Here is a 20,951-nt window from a genome sequence, read left to right on the forward strand (position 1 = left end):
CACACCTAATTATTTATTAAAAAATTTTATAAAATATAATTATATATATATATATATTTTTTAAAATATAGTTTACGATTTGATTCAATTTAAAAATTATTTAAACAGTAATTGGAATTAAAAAATAATTTAAAAAATTTTAGTCTAAATTAAACTATTTTAAAAATTAAATTAAATTAAGTTATAATTTTTAAATAATTTAATTTAATTTTATAATTTAAACTAAATTATATCAACCATCAATTGGTTGACTTTTGGGGTGAGTGAAATTATGAAAATGGGGTCATGTGGATACATGGAAGATAATGAGGATGAGACGCAGGGGAGTAATTGGGATAATTTAAAAGAAAGAAAGAGACGTTGAACTGAAGACGAACTTTCAATTTGCGGGAAAGGGAAGTGGGTGAAACAGTTTGTTGAAGTGCGTGTCAATCGTAGGTTGACCCGTAGTTTCAGTGCTTTCTGACGTGTCATCTTTCTATAAGCTAATACTGATAATATTTCACACACTTTTTCTTATTTATTACTGTATAATTAATTAATTTAAGTATTTTCCCATACTGTGACCAGTCTGTTGAACCGGTTTGATCCGGTTTAGTGATTAGTTTGGTCTGAATCAATATTTAAACTCATTTTTTTAACTATTGAATAAAAAACTATTTGTATTTAAAAATTGTGATTTGTTAAAAGTTCAATTATAAAATTCAATTCTATCAAACTCTTGTGCTAACATTATATAATAGACTTTTTTTTGTAAAATTTTGTATTTATCATTCTCGAACTTAAACCTTTTCAACGACAGATGGTTTTAAGCCAAATCAACTATTCTTTTTTGTAAAATTATGTAGTTATTAAGATCTAAACTTAGATCATTTTAAAAATATATTATTATAATGTTTATTTAATGTAACACCGGTTCGGAAATGAAGGTCGGAGTGTGCGAAAACATTGATTGCATTGCATGAAGAAAGTGATGTTAGCACATTTTTTATGTTGCCAAAATGACATAGCTTGTTTCCTAGGATGATTTACTTTGATTTTCCAGTATTTTGCACGAGGACTGCTAGAAAATGCAGGTTGCCTAACCCATGTGAACTTTAATCCAATCCAGTCCCAGTCAATTATTCATGATTTTATGAATCAATTTATTATAATTTTATTCTCGAGATTTAACAAAACACCCAAAAGTTTTAAAAATTCATAAATTTACCCAAATTATTAATTAGTTTTTTTTAATACCCTTGAATTATTACATATTTTCAATTTTTTATTAATAAAATTAGATGTGAAAAGTCTATTAACATCAAAGATAATAGGTTTTTAAATTATTTTAAATTAAAAAATATTAATTAAATAATGATATATCATTTGAATACCTATTAAATATTAAAAACTAAGACATCTAATATTGCTTTATAATGTTCCATGGTATACAAAAGGCTCATTATGGCCCATTGAACAGGGAAAAAAGGTTGAGCAGATCACATGCCATGCAACCACCTGCTGCAACGACTATCAATAACATTAAGTATCTCCATATGCTTCCACAGCCTAAACATAAAAATATTCATTTTCATCCAATGTTATGGGGACACTTTGGGTTGGCATGTTCTGCCTTTAACTGGTTCTGTCTGCAGAATGTGGATACCACCTTAAATCTCCATCGTGCACACTTAATATACGGAATATTAAATCAAAGAAAAATCATATCATAAGGGTCTGAATCTGTTCACATTCAATACAGATGCATTGCACCATTGCAATTGTCAAACAGAATTCTTGTTCCGGTAACACAATCATTTTATATTTACATCCCCACCGGTGGGCAGCTTACTGTACACCAATGAAAAAGGCGAAGCCTTAAACCGCTATTTTCAACTGTTGTTTGGCCTGGTGTTCGGACCAGTAGGCGTGCACGGTGAGGACCCTGTCTAAGAGAATTCTTGTTCCTGCAACACAATCATATATACAGTTCTATATTACATCACCACAGGCAGGCAGCTCACTGTACACCAATGAAAAAGGCAATGCATTAAACCAATGTTTTCAACTGTTGATTGGCCTGGTTTTGGGACCAATATGCATGGGCAGTAAGGACTCTGTCTAATAGCTGCTGTGGTAAAAGTTTCTCCTCGCCTTTGCTGGGCCGAGATTCTTGCCATGTGCACCAATGTCTTCCACTTATCCCGAACCATTTGAAACTTGTTATTGATAGAAAATCCACTTGGCTTCTGTTTTCAATGGGAAACTATACCTTTAGGGAGCTAAACACCTAATCAACAGATAAAAAGTATTCACAATATATGAGACAGTATAATTCTTGATGGATTACTCACCTTCAAATCCACATAAGTACGATGTTTTGCATTGTCAAAAGCATCTAACTTAACATCACGGCACCTGCAAATTTTAGACCAAAAATAGAAAATAAAGAGAGAACTCAATACTTACCTCAATGCAACCCAAAGGAAAAGAGTAATTAGAAGTTGAAACTTACCTTCCAGTTCCAAGTTTCTCAACTTCTTGAACTAGTGCTTCCACTTCTGAGACAGAGAAAGGTCTTCTAGCCCGGCACTGCACAAACTCAGAATGCCTAGATTTTTTATGAAATGGAACCATGGCCAATGCTTCCATTGTAACTGCTGGTACTGCAACCAGAGCTTGGGAATCTGGCATGGTATTGTTGGTTGAAATATCAGCAGGAGAACAAATAGCCTTAACATTATTGTTAACTTGGCAATCGATATTCATCTCTTGAGGTAGTAGAGACACATCAGAAGGCTCCGGTTGTGGAGTCAGTGACACTGAATGCCTGATACATGGAACATACTGACACAAATTTGAAGAGAGATGAAGTCGGGAATATAAGCCCCAAAAATCCCATTACCCAGTCAAACGCACTCTCGGTCACTCTGTTCAATAAGCTAAAATTTCTTACCAAGTTGGATCCTGAGGCATGCCACTAGATAACAACCAAGAGTCATCAGTGTGCATAGGAGGCAAAATTTGTGCACTTTTGGGCTCTAACATAAACTCTAAATTACGATGTCTGTCATCATGACAAATCCCAGTCTGAAGTAGAGTTTTGCTGTCATCTCTCACTGTCTTTCCCTGAAGAACGATACCAACATGCAGATCATCCCCAAGAATAGCCGTTGCTGCCTCCATGACCATTCTCTACATAAATGCTAGATGTTAGACATTAGCAATAGAGAATAAGAGGCCAGAATGATTAAAATTTAAGACCTTTTGTCATGTGTCAAGCACAAAAAAAAAAAAAAAAAAACTATTCATGGTGTGAATTTTTCAGCTTAAATTTCATCTATTTGCTTCCGCAAAAGAGAAAATCCTGCAAAAATTGGTAAAAGAAAAAAATTAAACAAGTAAAATTACACACCTTCAATGAACCAACAGTTGCAGTTGCAGGAATCTCAATAAAAAGTTATGGAATCTTGAAAGGTCTGATACGAAGTTTCACTATATATCAACCATGGAAAGAAAGCAATGTCAAGGGCTCTCCCATTGGTAAAATGACCAGTCAAAAACAGGGATATAACAAGAGCATTTTCAGATTCTTATACCAATACTATCTCTAGACTTAGACTTGGGACGTGCTTGTTGAGATGCTACTGAGGGAGATGCCCCTTTTGCTGCATGTAAGAGCAGGGAATATTCAGCCAATATGAAAATAACCCCAAACCCTAAACCAAAACACGAGAGAAAATGGAGAAACAGAAAAGCTAGTAGCCTTTCAAAGTTGCACCTGCAAAACACTTATTACCATTGCTTCTCTTGTAAGGAGAATTATATGTGCCTTCATGATGAAACTCTCCATATGTGGAAGTAGGGATTTGATCAAACAACTTTCTCCTCTTGAAAGGAGAAATCCTTTGAGATCTTTGACAAGTATAACGAGGTCTGCCATAGCAGTAAACCTGATTCCTTTTCCAATCTAGTACATCAGTGCAGAAACAAAAACAGTTATTGATACACAGATTATGGAATTTGAATGATAATTTCATGACGCCAATTGAACAAATAAAGGAAAGAAATCCCACCAAAATACAGGGCCATAACAAGAACTTATTCTAGTCACAAACTCAATGTAAAGTCATAATACCTAAATTGACTCTGCAATCAGAATGCAAACTCCAACATTTATTAAATCATAAAAAAGGCACTGACCAGTTTTAGAATAAGCTCCCCTTCTCAACTTTGGAGCTAGTCTCCAATGACTGGCTGCAGACGGATGCCTCACTCTTTGATCTACAACAGTAGCTAATGTAGGCTGTCACAATTTTACCAAACTGAGTGTACCTAAGAGAAGTTTCTTCATCATCTCTCATATCTACTTGAACATAAGCACAGCTCCTAGAGAAAGGTCCAAAAGTCGTACAGCCCAAAAACAGATATGCCCTAAAATTGCTTTCAGGAATGCCCAGTGAATAAGGTTCACTTCCTCTTGATGCAGCTTCACCTAATTTTACAAAGGGACCCCGACTTGCATTCCTTTTGCTGAAGTATGACAACTGTTGAGCAGAACAGACCTTGTCTGCTTGTCCATTTTGAGCAATGGATAGTTTTCCTTCAGACGTCATTTCAATTTTACTATCCACGTGGCCTCTGAAAATTTCCCCAAAATGTGGGGAGACTCGACCTACAATGCCAGAACGGCTTCTGCTTGCATTAACGTCATTAAAATGGGGCCACTGGTCAGCAAAACAAGTTATCTCTGACTGATCAAAGATTTTTTACGTTGGTTGATTTTCAATGTGAAATTTCCTGGAGAATGTGAAAACTTATTTACTGAATAGCTTTGATGGGGCCCTTGCAGTCCAGGAAAATGGAGAAAGGAATTCTCTGCAAAAGTTCCTGGCTCATGTAGGATTGCCTCTAAACATTTATCCCTAGCTTCTTGTTCCCATTCTTGATTACTTACATATATATTTTTCTGAACCCCGTCATGAGCATCTTTGGGAGGAGAACTTCCAGTCTCTAGCAATAATTCACCAGCTACAGTGGCAAAAATTTCAAAAGCACATACCACATTGTCCTTGTACTTCTTCCTGACTGGTACCCTCCCCTAAATCCAGTTATAGAAATTCATTAAGATTGGAATATGTTAGGACTCATATATTTATTTATTTCCTGCAGGAAAAGAGAGGGTATAAAAGGGAAATGCAAAATCGGAAGCTGTTATCCTAATGCAAAATCAGCCACTAAAAATATGAAATGTGGCAAAACAGGGGAAGGAGAGAGAGAAGTAGCTGTGGAAAAGAGTTAAAAGGAGAGCAGGTGCTGGAAAGAGGGGAGGAGGGAAAAATTTGAGTAGAGTGAGCGGGAGAGAGTCAGCCTCTCGAAAGCTGAACAAGGGAGCCTTTGGCTATGGTTTTTGGAGTTGTTTTGTGAATACTTTTGGAACTCAGTTCAGTGTTACTGAGTTGTGCCTTGCTGGAAATCTGTATTTGTTCTGTAAATTTGTGTTAATCAATTGTAACAGCTGAGAAATAGTCATTGTATTGGTAGAAAACTGCTGTAATCAAGTTTATAACTCCATCAATACAGCACATTTTTCTGCGCTATTTACATTTGTGTGTTCTGTCTTGGCTGGAATTTACGCAGTTCAGCAGTTGCTTTAGTTGGGTGATTAAGCTTTGGGTGAGATATCTTCAGAAGTGCAGTGGCAGTGAGGGGTTACCCAGGTTCCCATCAATTGGTATCAGAGCACCGATTCTAAGGATGGAGAAAGTCGACTTCATCAAAGATAGTGGGCGTTGGTGGATGGTTCGACGACTGACTCAATGGGAACTTCGAGAATCGATGACGAACAAAATTTGTCCTCGCTGTGACGACAAGAAAGAGCCGAAGCATGACTGTAAGCGCAAATCATGGGCCATTCTTGTGGTGGAAGAAGACGATTTGGATGATGAAGGCGTCCTAATCGTATTTGACAGTGAAAAAAGGGGGAAAGAAGTTGAGATTGAGAATTTTGGCGAGAAAATAGTCGATTTAGGTGACTGGGAGAAGAAATCGGCAATATACAGTGAAAAAGTGGACGATGCCAACGAGATCCAGCGGTCAGAGTTCACTCTCTCACTTGGTTGCAGCGTTCCTGAGATGAAGATGCTGAATGCTGGAGAAGGAGGCGCCCATGAAGAAAGAAGAGGAGGAGGAAGAAGGGTTTATAACCCTACCCGGCCCAATAACCCATTTACCCAGCCCAAACCCAACTCATTAAACCAAAATCCATCACTATTAAACCTAGCCCAATACCCAATCACACCCATACTAATTGATTCCGGCCCAAAACGTTTTTTACTCAACTCAAAATCAAATCCAACTACTAAGCCCAATCCAAAACCAAATTGGAATAACCCAGGAGCCCATAACCCAAACCCATTGCAATTAAATCCAAATCCATTACAACCCAATTCTCAAAGACTCAATCTAGCCCTAACTCAACTCAACCTATACATTATATATTCCAGCCCAAAAACCCTTACACCAATAAATTCAAACCACCATACTCAATTAATCATACCTAATAAAAAACCAAACCCAAGACCCGACCCGAAACCCAATTGGCCCATACCAAATATGAGCCCATCTTTTCCGCAATCTAATATGCATTCCAATAGATCAGACCAGAAGACAGATCAAAATCTGCTGTCTCATCTTCTAAGGAGCCTTGCTAGTCCTGCTGGTGAAAACGGAGGAAGAAGCATAGCAGGACTCTTGCAGGATTCACAAAATATAATGAATCATTGCACTCATGTTGGGAACCCAGAAGTTGTTTCAGCTTTGATCGCAAATGGTCAAGGTCCTCCTGGGCCTTTCAGACAACATCTCAGTGTATCTGTATCTGAGATGCCACAGCAAGGTCCAACTGCTCATAATGCCAGGGGTGCAGAAGTTCAAGATGGTGCTGCAAGGCAGATCGAAATGAATAATTTTGATTTGAATGACATATATGTTGACTCAGATGATGGCACAGAAGATGTTGAGAGACCGTCTGTTCCTGCAAATCTGGGGGATAGCTCTCTTGATTGTCCTTCATGGGTCCAAATAGACTCTCAACAGTCGAGTCCCCCTCAGACTAGTGGGAACTCAGATTCAGCATCAGCCCAGTCACCTTCTAGTTCCAGTGGAGATGCTCAGAGCCGCACAGATCGGATTGTGTTTAAGCTATTTGGGAAAGAACCAAATGATTTTCCTTGTGTCCTACGAGCACAGATACTTGAGTGGCTATCTCACATTCCTACTGATATGGAGAGCTATACTAGGCCTGGTTGTGTCATTCTGACGATTTATATTCGTCAGGCTGAAGCTGTTTGGGAGGAACTTTGTTGTGATTTGACTTTTAGTTTGAGGAGCCTTCTGGACCTCTATAATGACTCTTTCTGGACAACTGGATGGGTTTATGTTAGGGTGCAACATCAGATAGCATTCATTTACAGTGGTCATGTTGTTGTAGACACATCCTTGCCTCTTAGAAGTAACAGCTACAGTCAAATTCTTACTGTCAAGCCAATTGCAATATCTGCGTCAGAGAGGGCACAATTTTCAATTAAAGGCATCAACCTATCTCGGCCAGCCACAAGGTTACTCTGTGCAGTAGAAAGGAAGTATATGGTTCAGGAAACTACTGATGCAGTAATGGATGATGTTGACAGCTTCAAAGACTATGATGAGCTCCAGTGTGTCAACTTTTCTTGCTCAATCCCTACAGTAACTGTAAGAGGGTTTCATTCTAGCTTTAGAACCACTCAGGGAGGCTTGTCTCTGAATATTGATGTATCAACTACAATGATTATACAGCCTGGCCCCATTTTTGATTTTCTAATAGCCAATCAACACGTCAGGGATCCGTATGCAATAGACTGGGCCAAGGCTAAACGAACACTAAAGAATCTACGGATCAAGGTGGCTCCATCCAACCAAGAGTACAAGATAACTGGATTGAGTGAGAAACCCTGTAGAGAGCAGATGTTTTCACTCAAGCAGAAAAATGTGAGGGATGAGGATGGTGAAGTTCAGTCCCAGGAATTAACTGTTTATGACTACTTTGTCAATCATCACAGTATGGATTTACGATATTCAGCAGATATTCCTTGCATCAATGTTGGGAAGCCAAAACGCCCTACATATACCCCACTTAAGCTTTGTTCTTTGGTTTCCTTACAACGTTACACAAAAGCTCTTAACACTCTACAGAGAGCTTTGCTTGTGGAAAAATCAAGGCAGAAGCCACAAGAAAGGATGAATACATTATCTAATGTTCTACGAAATGGCAAGCATGATGCTGAACCAATGCTACGTTCATGTGGCATTTCAATAAGTACTAATTTTGCTAAAGTGGAGCCAACAAAGATAGAACGATGGGCTGTTGTGAACTTTTCTGCACGCTGTGATATTCGTAGCCTTGTTCGTGATCTGAAAAAAATGTGGCGACATGAAAGGCTTGAAGGTGTATCAGAATACAAGTATTCCTCCTATAGTGATCTTGAATTGCTTAATAAGTGGAAAGGGTTGCCGGATTGCAAGTGGACTTGGGAATCATGCAACAACCTTCAATATCTTTTTCCCCAATCACACCTTGAGGACAAGGTGCCTCTCGATGGGAGGGGAAATGTTAGGACTCATATATTTATTTATTTCCTGCAGGAAAAGAGAGGGTATAAAAGGGAAATGCAAAATCGGAAGCTGTTATCCTAATGCAAAATCAGCCACTAAAAATATGAAATGTGGCAAAACAGGGGAAGGAGAGAGAGAAGTAGCTGTGGAAAAGAGTTAAAAGGAGAGCAGGTGCTGGAAAGAGGGGAGGAGGGAAAAATTTGAGTAGAGTGAGCGGGAGAGAGTCAGCCTCTCGAAAGCTGAACAAGGGAGCCTTTGGCTATGGTTTTTGGAGTTGTTTTGTGAATACTTTTGGAACTCAGTTCAGTGTTACTGAGTTGTGCCTTGCTGGAAATCTGTATTTGTTCTGTAAATTTGTGTTAATCAATTGTAACAGCTGAGAAATAGTCATTGTATTGGTAGAAAACTGCTGTAATCAAGTTTATAACTCCATCAATACAGCACATTTTTCTGCGCTATTTACATTTGTGTGTTCTGTCTTGGCTGGAATTTACGCAGTTCAGCAGTTGCTTTAGTTGGGTGATTAAGCTTTGGGTGAGATATCTTCAGAAGTGCAGTGGCAGTGAGGGGTTACCCAGGTTCCCATCAGAATATCAACTCTTAATACACAAATATAACTCTAAAGCAGTAAGCACTTATTTACCCTAACTGATCTAGGTGCACGAGGAACCACAGGCACCTCATAACCACTGAAACCATAATCCAACCACCTCTGCAACACCATATCTCATACATTCATTACAAAAAGAGGAACTCATTAAATAAAACAAGCTGGCTAGCTTGAGTATGCAGACCTAAACTACCCTGAAAGGAAAACATAATTGGAAGTGATTAGGGCTTCCTCAATAAAAGCATACAACAAAACTGAATGGTATCTCGACTTAAAAACAATGACACAAATTCTGCATTTGCTTATAACAGACAAGAACATAGTAAATGAACCAGCGAAGTAGCGGAGAAAAGAAAATAATAAATGAGTATTTCCAGCACTAATAACATCCTTATTTCAATGAAAGAAAGAATCTATAACTTTCAGATAAAAATCGTTAAAAATTAAGAACAGCATGGCGAAAAGAAAAGGACACAAACAAAAGCTTCTGTCAGCAAAAATTAGGCCATTGATCTTCAGTAAAGAAGATTATCCACTTCCCATAAGAAGCAAACACATACAAACAAATAAAAACTTCACATCCAAAACAAAAAACATAACTTATTTCAAAGCAATGAACGAAACAAATACAAATCCTTAGATTGGTCCTGTTAGAAGCCGCAAAAGCTTTCTGGGTTTATCTATCACAATCATCAGTCAGATAAAACAATTTCACCAATAAATGTAATAATATTATACTTAAACAACTTCAACCAAAGCCAGTCACTCAGCATTCTCCAAAGTTGTCATGATCTGAGGATCAATAGTTCATCAACAATTATAACAGCAAGAGATAAATGACCAGCAGAAGAAAGATCATAAAGATCACGCCTTTGACAACTATAACAACATTGTAAATAAGTAGTAAATATTTAAAAAATCCTATGTGGTGAAAAAACAAAGATTATTACATATAAAAAGAGAACAGAGGAAAATTTACATACTACAGCAAATGGGTTTTCAACAATATACCTATTTCAACATAAAACTTAAAATGACAGAAAGATCATGGCTTTTGTGATATAAAAAAAATATTTCAAATTTCACATTCCATTCAATGAATTTCAACAACTTCTGAACAGAAAAATTAAATGGACACAAGGGAAAACGCTAAAGAGTAACAAAATCTGAACTTGTCTCATCTTGAGGCAAAACTTGTATCACTTGATGAAACAATGCCCTTAAATGATGAGAACTTTTTTCAGTTAAAGGTAAAAACTTTGCCTGAAAACAGACATTCAGTTAATTAAGCATGTTCAAAGCCTAATATTTGAAGACAAAACATAAACTCCAACCTCACAGTTAGTCACCTTTTGTCTGATCAACCAAAAACCCCCTGAAAACCACACAAACATATAAAATTTCCTCAAACCCAAAGAACTTGCGTAGTAAATAAATAAATAATCAATTCTGTGGGCTTTTAACTGGAATGACCGGTATCATTACGAGAGTTCACCTGCTTGTGAAGGTGAGACGAAGCACTTAGGACCAGTTCCACCATTCAGGGTGATCCATTCACCCCCACTTGAGTTTTAAAGCTGACACGTGGTGGCCTCTCCATGCATGGGGATTAATCTCATCTCGTTCAAATTAAAACAGACGTCATTTGTTGGGCAATTTTCCCAGAAATTTAGGCCAAGGATTAGTTGTAGCTCTCGTTGTTTCGTGTTTAAGTATATTCCCTTTGGACACATTTTGTTATTATTACCATAAAAGAGCGAACATGCTTCGTAAGTAACCCGTCATTTTGCTTTAATAATACGCAATAAGACTGTAAAAATGTTAAAAGATCTGGAAAATCTCCGTTTTAATTTCGTCTACAGGTGTCATTTCAATCCATCAAGGTCTCATTCAAGACAATTTTGACGTTCAGAAATTACAATTTTTTCCAATATTTTGTTTCGAAATATATGTATTAAAATTTGAAAGATGGGGATAAGGACTGGTGATGAAACAGAGAGTCGTGACAGTTGGGGAAGGAGGGGAAGCGCGTGAAGCCACGTGGATTAGAAGTGATAGGTGACATGAGGGCTAAATTTTTTACCGAGAATGGCGGTACAAGAGCCACTATTTTCCCCGCTTAAACAGACTGTCCTCTCTCAAGACATGAAGCCCAAACTGACTTAGCCCAACCCGGCTCCGATTAAAGCCAAATATTCTTCCCTTTTTTACATTTTTTTTTTATTTTGATATTTGTAGTATTGAGTTGATAATTCTTTTAATATTATAATTTTTGAACACGTTCATGTATATTTTATATTTAATATTTTAATTAATTAATTTAATTCTATGACCAATCTAAGGGACCAGACCAGAGAAAACAGAACAATGAAAGTATGAAACTACATGCAATATAAACAAAACAAAACTGCATAAAAGGCTATGTAATGATCAATCATAATTTGATACTAGCTAACATAACAAGAGTGAACAAAGAATTAAAAAATACATACAGTATACAGAAATCCATATGATTCATGTTCATTCAGCATCTTCGTACTGCCAGGGGTTGAATTCAGTTGACTTTGCATTCATCTCTTCATTGCTATTCAAACTATTTAAAGCCACCCGATGTTCAGCATACTTGCCATTGTACTTGTACACTTCTAATTCACCCCAAGGTGTAGAGGCCACTTCATCAGTAATGTCAAACCATTTTGGTGTGAACTTATCACCCTTGGCCTCCCGAGTTCTCTTTTCAGCTCTCTGTCTCTCTTCCAATCTAAAACAGAGTAAAAAATCAATTATATTTGAGACATTGCCTAGTTGAGTTTTGAGAAGCAGAATAGAGCCATACAAGAGATTAGGCCCTCTTTTTGCTCAATAAAATTTAAAAAATGTTTATGTGAATGGTATAAATGTCCCGGCTTGCATGCCATTGAGTGTGTGTGTGTGTGTGTGTGTGAGAGAGAGAGAGAGAGAGAGAGGGGACCTGGTCTTTTCTGAACCAGCTTTTGAGAGGTCACCATTTTCTAGAGCACCCCTATCAGTACGTAAACGAGAATCTGATGACATTAACTTCTTAGGAGCAGTGTCAAAGCTGTTCAACTTGTGAGCAAAATATGTATACTGATATTTGTCATTTTTTGGTGCGTCAGCGACTCTCCAAACCTACAAACAGACAAAATGACTAACTAATAACAGAATGTATGGAGGCTTTTAAAGGTTTGTTGAAAAACTTCATAGATTCACACTCTTTTTATCACTATGGTTCAACCGAAAAAATTTTGATAAATGGTTTATTTGAAGAACAGAGAAATTTTCTCAACTGAGTGATTGGAAATTTCAAGGCTAGAACAGGTACAAACAAATAAGAAACTTGAAAGACAAAACTAACCTCCTTTAGTTCAGTGCCTGGAAGAGGTTCCCCGTCCGAGTCACAAGGTTGGTAGTTCATTGACTGATTCCATTTCCCAGTCATCAATATCTTGGGTTCCTCATCAGCATTATATACATAACCATCCACTTCATAACGACCAGATCTGCAAATAATGAGTTAAAATTTCAAGTATAACAATCCAAGACAAACATTTATTATAACCAGCTACTATACTCGCTGTACTATATTAATGATCACAAAAAAGATAGAGCTTCTGTATTAGTCCCTTCTTCCATGAGAAAACCTGGATGATCTGGTCATGCTTTTCAGCCATTTTAAATACACGACTACTTTTAAGGGAAAAAATCATCAAGACAATTCTTAGAAGCAACATGACTGAGAAAAGATAAAGTCAAACTTGATAAGCTACATAAAACGATGAAAAGAGTGTCTTTTTAATTCTGCAAGCTACCTTATGCACCCCACTGGTCAACCACACACACAACACCCCCCCCCCCCCCCCCCCCCCCCCTCCCTTTTTCCCCAAAAAAATAAAATAAAATAAAGACTGTATCCAAGACAAAGTAATCATTAAGATCTTTAAGCATGCACTGTAAAATAAGCAAGGAAGAGAAGTAATACCCAAACCATCCACATGGTTGAAAATATAGCACGGCTTTGTCTCCTGTGTTCAAGTTTGTCATGATCATCTCCCCTGGTGAATCAATCCAAGTTCGTCCAAAAATTAAGTTGTTAACTTTTGTGGGAGGGGGCACCAAATCAAGAACTACTCCATCCCTCTTGAGGGTCACACGTGTCCTGCAAAAGGATTTATCAAAAAGGTTATGCATGTACAATATGCAAACTTTATCCTATAAGCCAAAATATGTAGCAGAACAATCATAGTATGTAAACAAAAATCATGCTTAATCATGAGATCAATGATAAGAAACTGTAATTTTCACAAATTGAATAGATATGAACAAGGACAACTAAATATTTCAAAAATGAAAAAGGGACCATCTCTAAGCCACAACTAATCAAGTAATGCATATCATAATTAATGATAGTTTCAATTGCATAGAAAAACTTCTTCCCTCTGGTTCTGTCAGAGGATACAAAGCAAAATAAACAAGGAAACCTCAGAAAAATTCCACTCAGATCCTCCTTAATGCAACTATATTAGAGGAATCTACAAGTAAAATTAATACTCTATCAACATCAAAGCAACTATGATCTTTGTTTTATATTTCCACAAACTAGTCCACATGAATTTAACTTCTGCAAGCACTTCAAGAATATGCTGAAAACCTGAAACTTTAAAGCCTTAAAACCTAAATCCATAATTTAGAGAAGGGGGGCAGGTAATGATTATTCACAACCATATCCGAGAACTGTTATGTTGGCATGCTGTAAGAGTTCTAAGTACCACCTTAAATCAAATATAAGATACCTGTTATAATTTAGATTTTATAAGAGTAAACACAGAAAAGTAAAACTCATGCTCACATATTGCAATACCAATACCGATAAATCATCATATAGAAATTATTTTCTTTTATAAGACAGGGCAAAATATCAACAAAAGTCAAGCCTCAGAGACACGGGAAAGTTATACACCACTCACCTTCCAACTGGATAAATATCAATAGAGTTTCCCAAAAATTTTGTTCTCAACTTCGAAGTCACATCATAAGTGAAGTGCTCATTTTCAGCATGCCCAGCGCACATTGGAGGGTGATGACTAACCTGAAAGAAAAATATGAATTAAAAACCTCAAAACAGGCAAGTAATAAAAAAGACCAAGCAAAAATACTAGCTTCTTCAAAAGTTTATGAGTTTTCCCAATAAAAACCTAGATAAATCTCAAAAATGAATGATTACTTGTTTCCATCAAAAGCATCAACAAAGAGAAAGAGAGAGATGGTGAGGAGATTAGGACTACAAAACTCACTTGTTCGGCTATAAATGTAATGCCACCATGATTAACCAATTCATAAGTTTCACCAAGAATTGGATTAAAGGGCTTCCAGGTTCTTTTGTATGCATAGTAGACGGATATAGCCCATGATGCTGCAATCAGAAACTGTAAGTCCCACAAAATGAAAAAATGCAAAGGGAGAGATATGGAGGTGAGTAAAAATAGTTCTTACAAGAATACACCAATCTCATGTAAGGATCCTCGCATTTATCTGCCAGATCTAGCAGGTTGGAGTACTCCATCAACTGTCAGAAAACAAAAATGATATGTGAAATATTATAGCAGAAAAACATAAAATAGAATGAGAACTTAGAACTAATGCAGACAAAATACAAAAAACACAAACCTCTGCCATTCTCTGAAGATTTGTATCTGGCTCACAAATAAGTACTGGAAGTGTCACCATCGATTGTACATCGGATCCTATATATTTCTGCATCATCTTCCAGTAACCGTCCCGGTCCTGAAAAAGTTAAAACATCAAAAAGTGAATAAACATCTCTTTGATCAATTATACCATAGGACGAAACCAACAACTGAACATCCAATAGTGTTCTGATAAAAACTTTAATGTACTAGTTGGTGGGCAGACAAATGTTCTTTTATGTTATTTAGATTTGCAACATTTGAATGTTTCACAAAGATACTGTCATCTAAATTGATGTAAAATGTGCTCCCAACACAAATCCATTCCAAGATATTTGACTTGGGACAATGGCACACCACGCATTAAATAGATTAAACTTCATTACTATAAGATTACAGTACAGATTCAACAAAATATACATAAACCATGATCCTAAGCTCTAACACATATAATGTCAAAACATTCCCCACTAAAGAGGCCTCTAGTATTTTTCTAAACCAGGGTCCATCTATAATTAGGCCAAATTGTGGGGAAGATTAATGAAATATACTCTTTCTAGTATGTCAGTGTGTGTATATATAGAGAGAGAACAAGAAAGAGAAAGTAATCTTCTTCTCACCTCTTGCTTCCATCTTCCTTTCTTTGCTTCCTCTTCAGCATCTTCTGTGCCTCCTTCTGGATTAATAACTTCCAGCCCTTCATAACCCAATAAACTGAATGACAAAACCACCAAAATGTGACCATGTCAGAATAATTACAAAGGGATCATGATACAGGCACCGTAATCCAACTCTGTGCATTGCGTTATTTTTAATATTATCTAAACAGTTTGATGCTGTATGTCAAATACCAGTATGATTAAACACAAACTATATTGAATGTCAACGAATAGAGAAGTCTTAAGGTTAGACAAGACAGATATAACCAGACACTATCCGTATTATCATTGAATAAAATCCTGTTATTTATGGAGTAACTTTCGTTTTCTTATTTTCAAATTTCAACTACCACCATATTATTTGTTCCCACTTATCCCGGGTACCTAGATAGCCTTAAAAAAGCAATAATCAAGTCCTGTGAAACTAAGAGAATTAAGATCTTGAGCAAACTGATAATTTACAAACTAGGCATGAGACACCAGCCTATTTTAGTAATAGATACTCCTAATCGAGGAGTTCGTTTAATTCAAACGACTAAAAGATGAACTGTGAACATACTTCAAGCAGTTAACTGTTGGTATTACCGTCACAATTATGAAGGCGACTGAGATTCCGAGATCAAAAAGCTTCTAAGTTTTAGATATTTAAGGTAAAATAATGCATAGTTAAATCAAATCAGCAAATAAGTCTTCATAGAAAGTTGAAGTCAACGTACCCGTTGACGGATTTGGTCATGGCGGAACCAAAAGTCGACAAACCGGCGGCGATGGAGGCGAAGAAACCACCACCACCTTGCTTCGGTTCATTAGAAGCCATCACTGAATCACCAATCTGAAGTGAAAATCCTTGACGCTAAGAAACGAACAAGACCAGAACAGAGCTAGAGGTACGTTATATTGATGAATTTTAGTTAAAAATTTGCAAATTATATTGGAAATTCTTTTGATTATTTTATAGAGGAACAGCTGGATAGATGAAGCTTGCCGTTGGCGGTTCTTTGTTTTAAAGTAAAAATTAAGAAAGACGTATGAGTGCGCGTTGCATTCTAGATGTATGTGTCTTCACGCGTTTATGAGGGAGTGTGGGGTTCAGCTGACGTTGTAAATCCCAAATCGGCAACTTTCTGGTAAATAGGCCTGCGAAACCACGCCAAATCACAAACCTACAAAACTGCCGGCACGGTAAGTTACACTCCGTCCAGATTCTCCCTTACGGCGTTATGCCGCTTGGAAGGTTAACCTGGTTAACAAGAATCACCTCAGTTTATAACTAAATAGTGAAAATATTCTTGTAGTTATCGAAAAAATAAAAACAGTATAATTTATTTTTTATTTTATAATAAATAATAATACAAAAATAGCTTTTTTCGTTATCATTTATTACAATAAAATAGTTAAGTAAAGAGTAAATTACTAATTTTTGCTGAAGATAATAAGAAAATTTACCATTTTATCAGGACAATTTCCCTTAAAAGGAGTTCAATTTTAGAAGTCCAAAGAAGAAAAAATTATGCTTTTCCCAAACTTTGGTGGAAAATAGTAATTTACTTCAAAGTAAAATTTCATGAACTCGTTAACAGTAATGATTTTAGTTATTTGTAAAAATTGGAAGTGGGTCGAGAAAACCTGTTATTTTCATACATAAAGAAATACTTTTGACATGGTCTGGAGAAAGACAATCAAATCACTGTCTTAACAGTGAGTAATCTGTAAAGATTATATATCAGCATATAATAAGTGGGCATTGAATAATAGTATTAGATTCGAATCAAATTTATTCGAATTTGAGTTTGAGCTAGGTTCAAATAATTTTAAAACAAGCCAATCTTAAGCCAATTTGAACTAATATTTTTTAGCTCAAGCCGAGCTTGAGTTTGTTTGCCAAAATTTGAAAATAAAAATTTTCGATATAAAACGATATCATTTTAATTAATATGTATTAAAATAACATCGTTTTAATAACAAATTAATTAAAAATTCGAATTTGAAATGAGTTGAACCGAACTCAAATATAACGAGTTTGATGAGCCCGAACTCAAACTCAAATTCTATTATTAAGCTTGAATTTGATTCGGATCAAATCTTATCCTATCACGGGGCCATTATCAAATTTAAATAAAAATAGAAATGCAGATAGATGAATTGGTTCTCGCTGCCGTCCTGATAACTTTATCTATAAATTTCTGTCATGCACATGCACAGCCAGCAGCCGCCGCAACGTGTTTCTGATCGAGCATATGCTTCGTATTTTCTTTCTTATTTATTTACAACAGCCGTCGGGATGACTCGGTCTACTATTGAGAACATTCTTATTTGGAGCCGGGTCGTGCTTGTATCTTCAGTTTTGATATAGCAGGAAACAGTTTGACCGATAAATTATTAGCCGAAGCTTATGGGGATGACTTTGTAAATATCAGTGCATAATTAAATAAAATCAAGATAATAGATACTTTTAACCGTTTGGACGACTTTTCTTTGCAATTGAAATTTCTTATTTTAAGTATTTTTTTTTCCAATGAAGTAACCACAACATCCATGACTAGGCAAACATTTGTATGAAAAGAAACAAAAAAAATTGTTGGGTTAGATTGGAGTAGGTTTTCTGATGACATATTTTACGTGTAAATGTATTTGAAGTTGGTGGGCTGTTGACTTACCGCTTCTTTTCCTGACCAGGCTTTGCTTTTGCATTAGGATTTCAAACCAGTTCATCTGCCTATTTGTTGCAATCGTTTTGATCACAATCTGCCAAACCAGTTAGAGTTTCAATGGCGACGAAAGAGAAAAAATCCCTATCAGGAGCCCAAATCAGGGCCAATTCCAGGCTGGGCAACAGCAACGTTGTACACCCAGAAGATTTAGAGACACAGAGGCCAACTCCAGTTGTTTTTCAAGAAATCAAACATTTCAAGAAATGGGTTCCTTGGTTAATTCCTTGCTTTGTGGTAGCAAATATCATCGTGTTTGTCATCACTATGTACGTCAACAATTGTCCCAAGAACTCGGTCGGTTGCATTGCTACATTTCTGGGTAGATTCTCCTTTCAGCCCTTTAAGGAGAATCCTCTGCTTGGTCCCTCCTCGATCACGTAAGTACTTATGTCTACGAATTTACCAGAAATTGAACTAAGATGTATGTTCTTTCTATTTAGTTTTAGTTCATTTGTTGAATAATTTGTGGGTTTTGTGGTGGAGAAAGTTTGATGTGTTTATTGCTTTGTTTATTTAGGCTGCAGAAGATGGGAGCTTTAGATGTGAATAGAGTGGTCCACCAACACCAGGGTTGGCGTCTCATCACTTGCAATTGGTTACATGGAGGAGTTCTTCATATTCTGGCAAATATGTTGAGTCTTTTAGTTATCGGAATTCGGCTTGAACAAGAATTTGGATTTGGTATGTCTTTCAATCAAATATGCGTATTTCTCCTTTGTTATCATGATGCAGTTGAAATTATGAGATATTAAGACTTTAAGCAGCAATCAGACTAAGGCTTCCAGTGGCATTCGACTTCTATTTCATAATTTTCTGTCAATTCTTGCAATACACTTGCCTGTTGGGACTCTCTTTTGCTTGTTATAATTGATAAATTGGCTATGAGTCTTTGTGATGAAGCCTCAGTATGTGATTTTTAGCAAAATTTTGACTCACTGGAAGTTGTTTTGGTTCACCATCCTTCTTGTTGCTGATTGAGAATATTGCTTGTTCATATACAGTTCGGATTGGATTGCTCTATGTCATCTCTGGATTTGGTGGGAGTTTATTCTCAGCTCTTTTCATCCAGTCAAATATCTCTGTTGGTGCATCTGGTGCCCTTTTTGGATTACTTGGAGGCATGCTTTCAGAACTTATCACTAATTGGACAACGTATGCCAACAAGGTACTTTTTGAAATGCTTTCTATTGAACTATGGATTTCCAAAATGAATGTTGCTACTGTAAGTTACATTGTTGGCCTCTCTAATTACATCCAACTTTGGTGGTCTGTTCAGATTGCAGCATTTGTGACTCTCGTGGTAATCATTGCTATAAATTTAGCTGTGGGAATCCTCCCTCATGTTGACAACTTTGCTCATATTGGAGGATTTGCTACCGGGTTTCTTCTTGGGTTTGTGTTTCTTATCCGCCCCCAGTTCGGATGGATTGCAAAACGATATTCTCCTCCTGGATATTCTACTTCATCCAGCCGTAAATTCAAGATTTATCAATGCGTACTTTGGCTTGTTTCTCTAATCCTCTTAATTGTGGGGTAAGCTTTTTCAATCTCTTTTTCATCTCTAATCCCCCATTGATCAGTTATATAATCCTTTATACAAAGTTGCTGTTTGAGGAACCATTAATTTTGCTGTTTTTAACAGCCCACTGGGCACTGTAAAATCTAAATTTTGTTTTGAATTACTAAGTTTTGTTTTTAATTAACTTTGCAGGTTAACTGTTGGCCTGGTTATGCTTCTCCGAGGAGTTGATGCAAATGATCATTGTTCCTGGTGTCATTACTTGTCTTGTGTCCCTACATCGAAATGGAGCTGCTCGACGAATGCTGCATACTGCTCGGTAACTACACTAATACTGTCTCTTCATTTGTAGTTGAAATGCATTATCTTATGATATAATGTGTTTGATGGGTGCAAATATTTGATTATTGCAGTCCAGCCAAGTGGGAAACCAGCTAAATATGACATGTTCGAGTAATGGAAAGTCTAGCTTTTACAATATGTCGGATCCAACCATTTCTCAGATCGAGGGATTATGCAGTCAGCTTTGCAGTTGATTCATGTTAAATACAGGAGGGATGGATATTGTTTGTCAGTAGCCGTTTAGATGTATGAACCCTCTGTAATTCCATTCCCTGTTGCTGTTTCTATTATACATATTTAGATCTCTCTTCAATTTTATGTAAATGACCTTCATGGTGTTAGCAATAGTTGAATTGGTTGCTTAATTTTGGATATTTTACATGTACCAGTGCAACTGATTTTAGAATCTTGCATGTATGTTTCCCCTTCTGCAAGTTGTGCTCAATAGAGGCTTCAGTTCAGCCTCCTCCCGACAAACATCACATCGGCTTTTGAGGTGCAATGCATTGAATTTCAACTATTTGACACATCAATATGAAATGTGATAGTGAAACCGCCAATACAAAGAAAAGTCATTAACCCCATTCGTTGTTTTGCAATTTATGAACCTAACGGAATTTTTTAATTGTCAAAGATTTGATATATTCTCAACTAGGGTGGTTCCAGCTGATTCGTCTTGAATCTACCGCTGAATTTAAACAAGTCATTCTCGAGTTAAAGTCTCATATTGATAATTTAGATTGAGATTAAGTCATTTGTCCATCTAATGAT

General features: G+C 36.6%; 2 protein-coding genes and 1 pseudogene across 2 annotated transcripts; 1 reads left to right on the forward strand and 2 right to left on the reverse strand.

The window, feature by feature from the left end:
* Positions 1-1,688: 1,688 nt before the first annotated feature.
* On the reverse strand, positions 1,689-11,568 carry LOC123224688 (annotated as a pseudogene).
* A 69-nt stretch (positions 11,569-11,637) lies between these two features.
* Positions 11,638-16,596, reverse strand: LOC123211998 (oxysterol-binding protein-related protein 3A-like). The gene is made up of 10 exons (XM_044631010.1): positions 16,325-16,596; positions 15,570-15,663; positions 14,930-15,046; positions 14,756-14,828; positions 14,557-14,675; positions 14,230-14,351; positions 13,245-13,421; positions 12,621-12,765; positions 12,216-12,394; positions 11,638-12,005 (listed from the first exon to the last, which is right to left on the reverse strand). The coding sequence occupies exons 1-10, from the start codon at positions 16,423-16,425 to the stop codon at positions 11,765-11,767; spliced, it is 1,368 nt and encodes a 455-aa protein (XP_044486945.1). The 5' UTR covers positions 16,426-16,596; the 3' UTR covers positions 11,638-11,764.
* Positions 16,597-17,996: 1,400 nt separating this feature from the next.
* Positions 17,997-20,554, forward strand: LOC123208722 (RHOMBOID-like protein 1). The gene is made up of 7 exons (XM_044626242.1): positions 17,997-18,014; positions 18,285-18,696; positions 18,837-19,000; positions 19,321-19,484; positions 19,596-19,852; positions 20,031-20,157; positions 20,252-20,554. The coding sequence occupies exons 2-7, from the start codon at positions 18,377-18,379 to the stop codon at positions 20,372-20,374; spliced, it is 1,155 nt and encodes a 384-aa protein (XP_044482177.1). The 5' UTR covers positions 17,997-18,014; positions 18,285-18,376; the 3' UTR covers positions 20,375-20,554.
* Positions 20,555-20,951: the final 397 nt, after the last annotated feature.

This window comes from Mangifera indica, chromosome 1 (assembly GCF_011075055.1).
Source record: "Mangifera indica cultivar Alphonso chromosome 1, CATAS_Mindica_2.1, whole genome shotgun sequence".
NCBI classification, from domain to species: domain Eukaryota; kingdom Viridiplantae; phylum Streptophyta; class Magnoliopsida; order Sapindales; family Anacardiaceae; genus Mangifera; species Mangifera indica.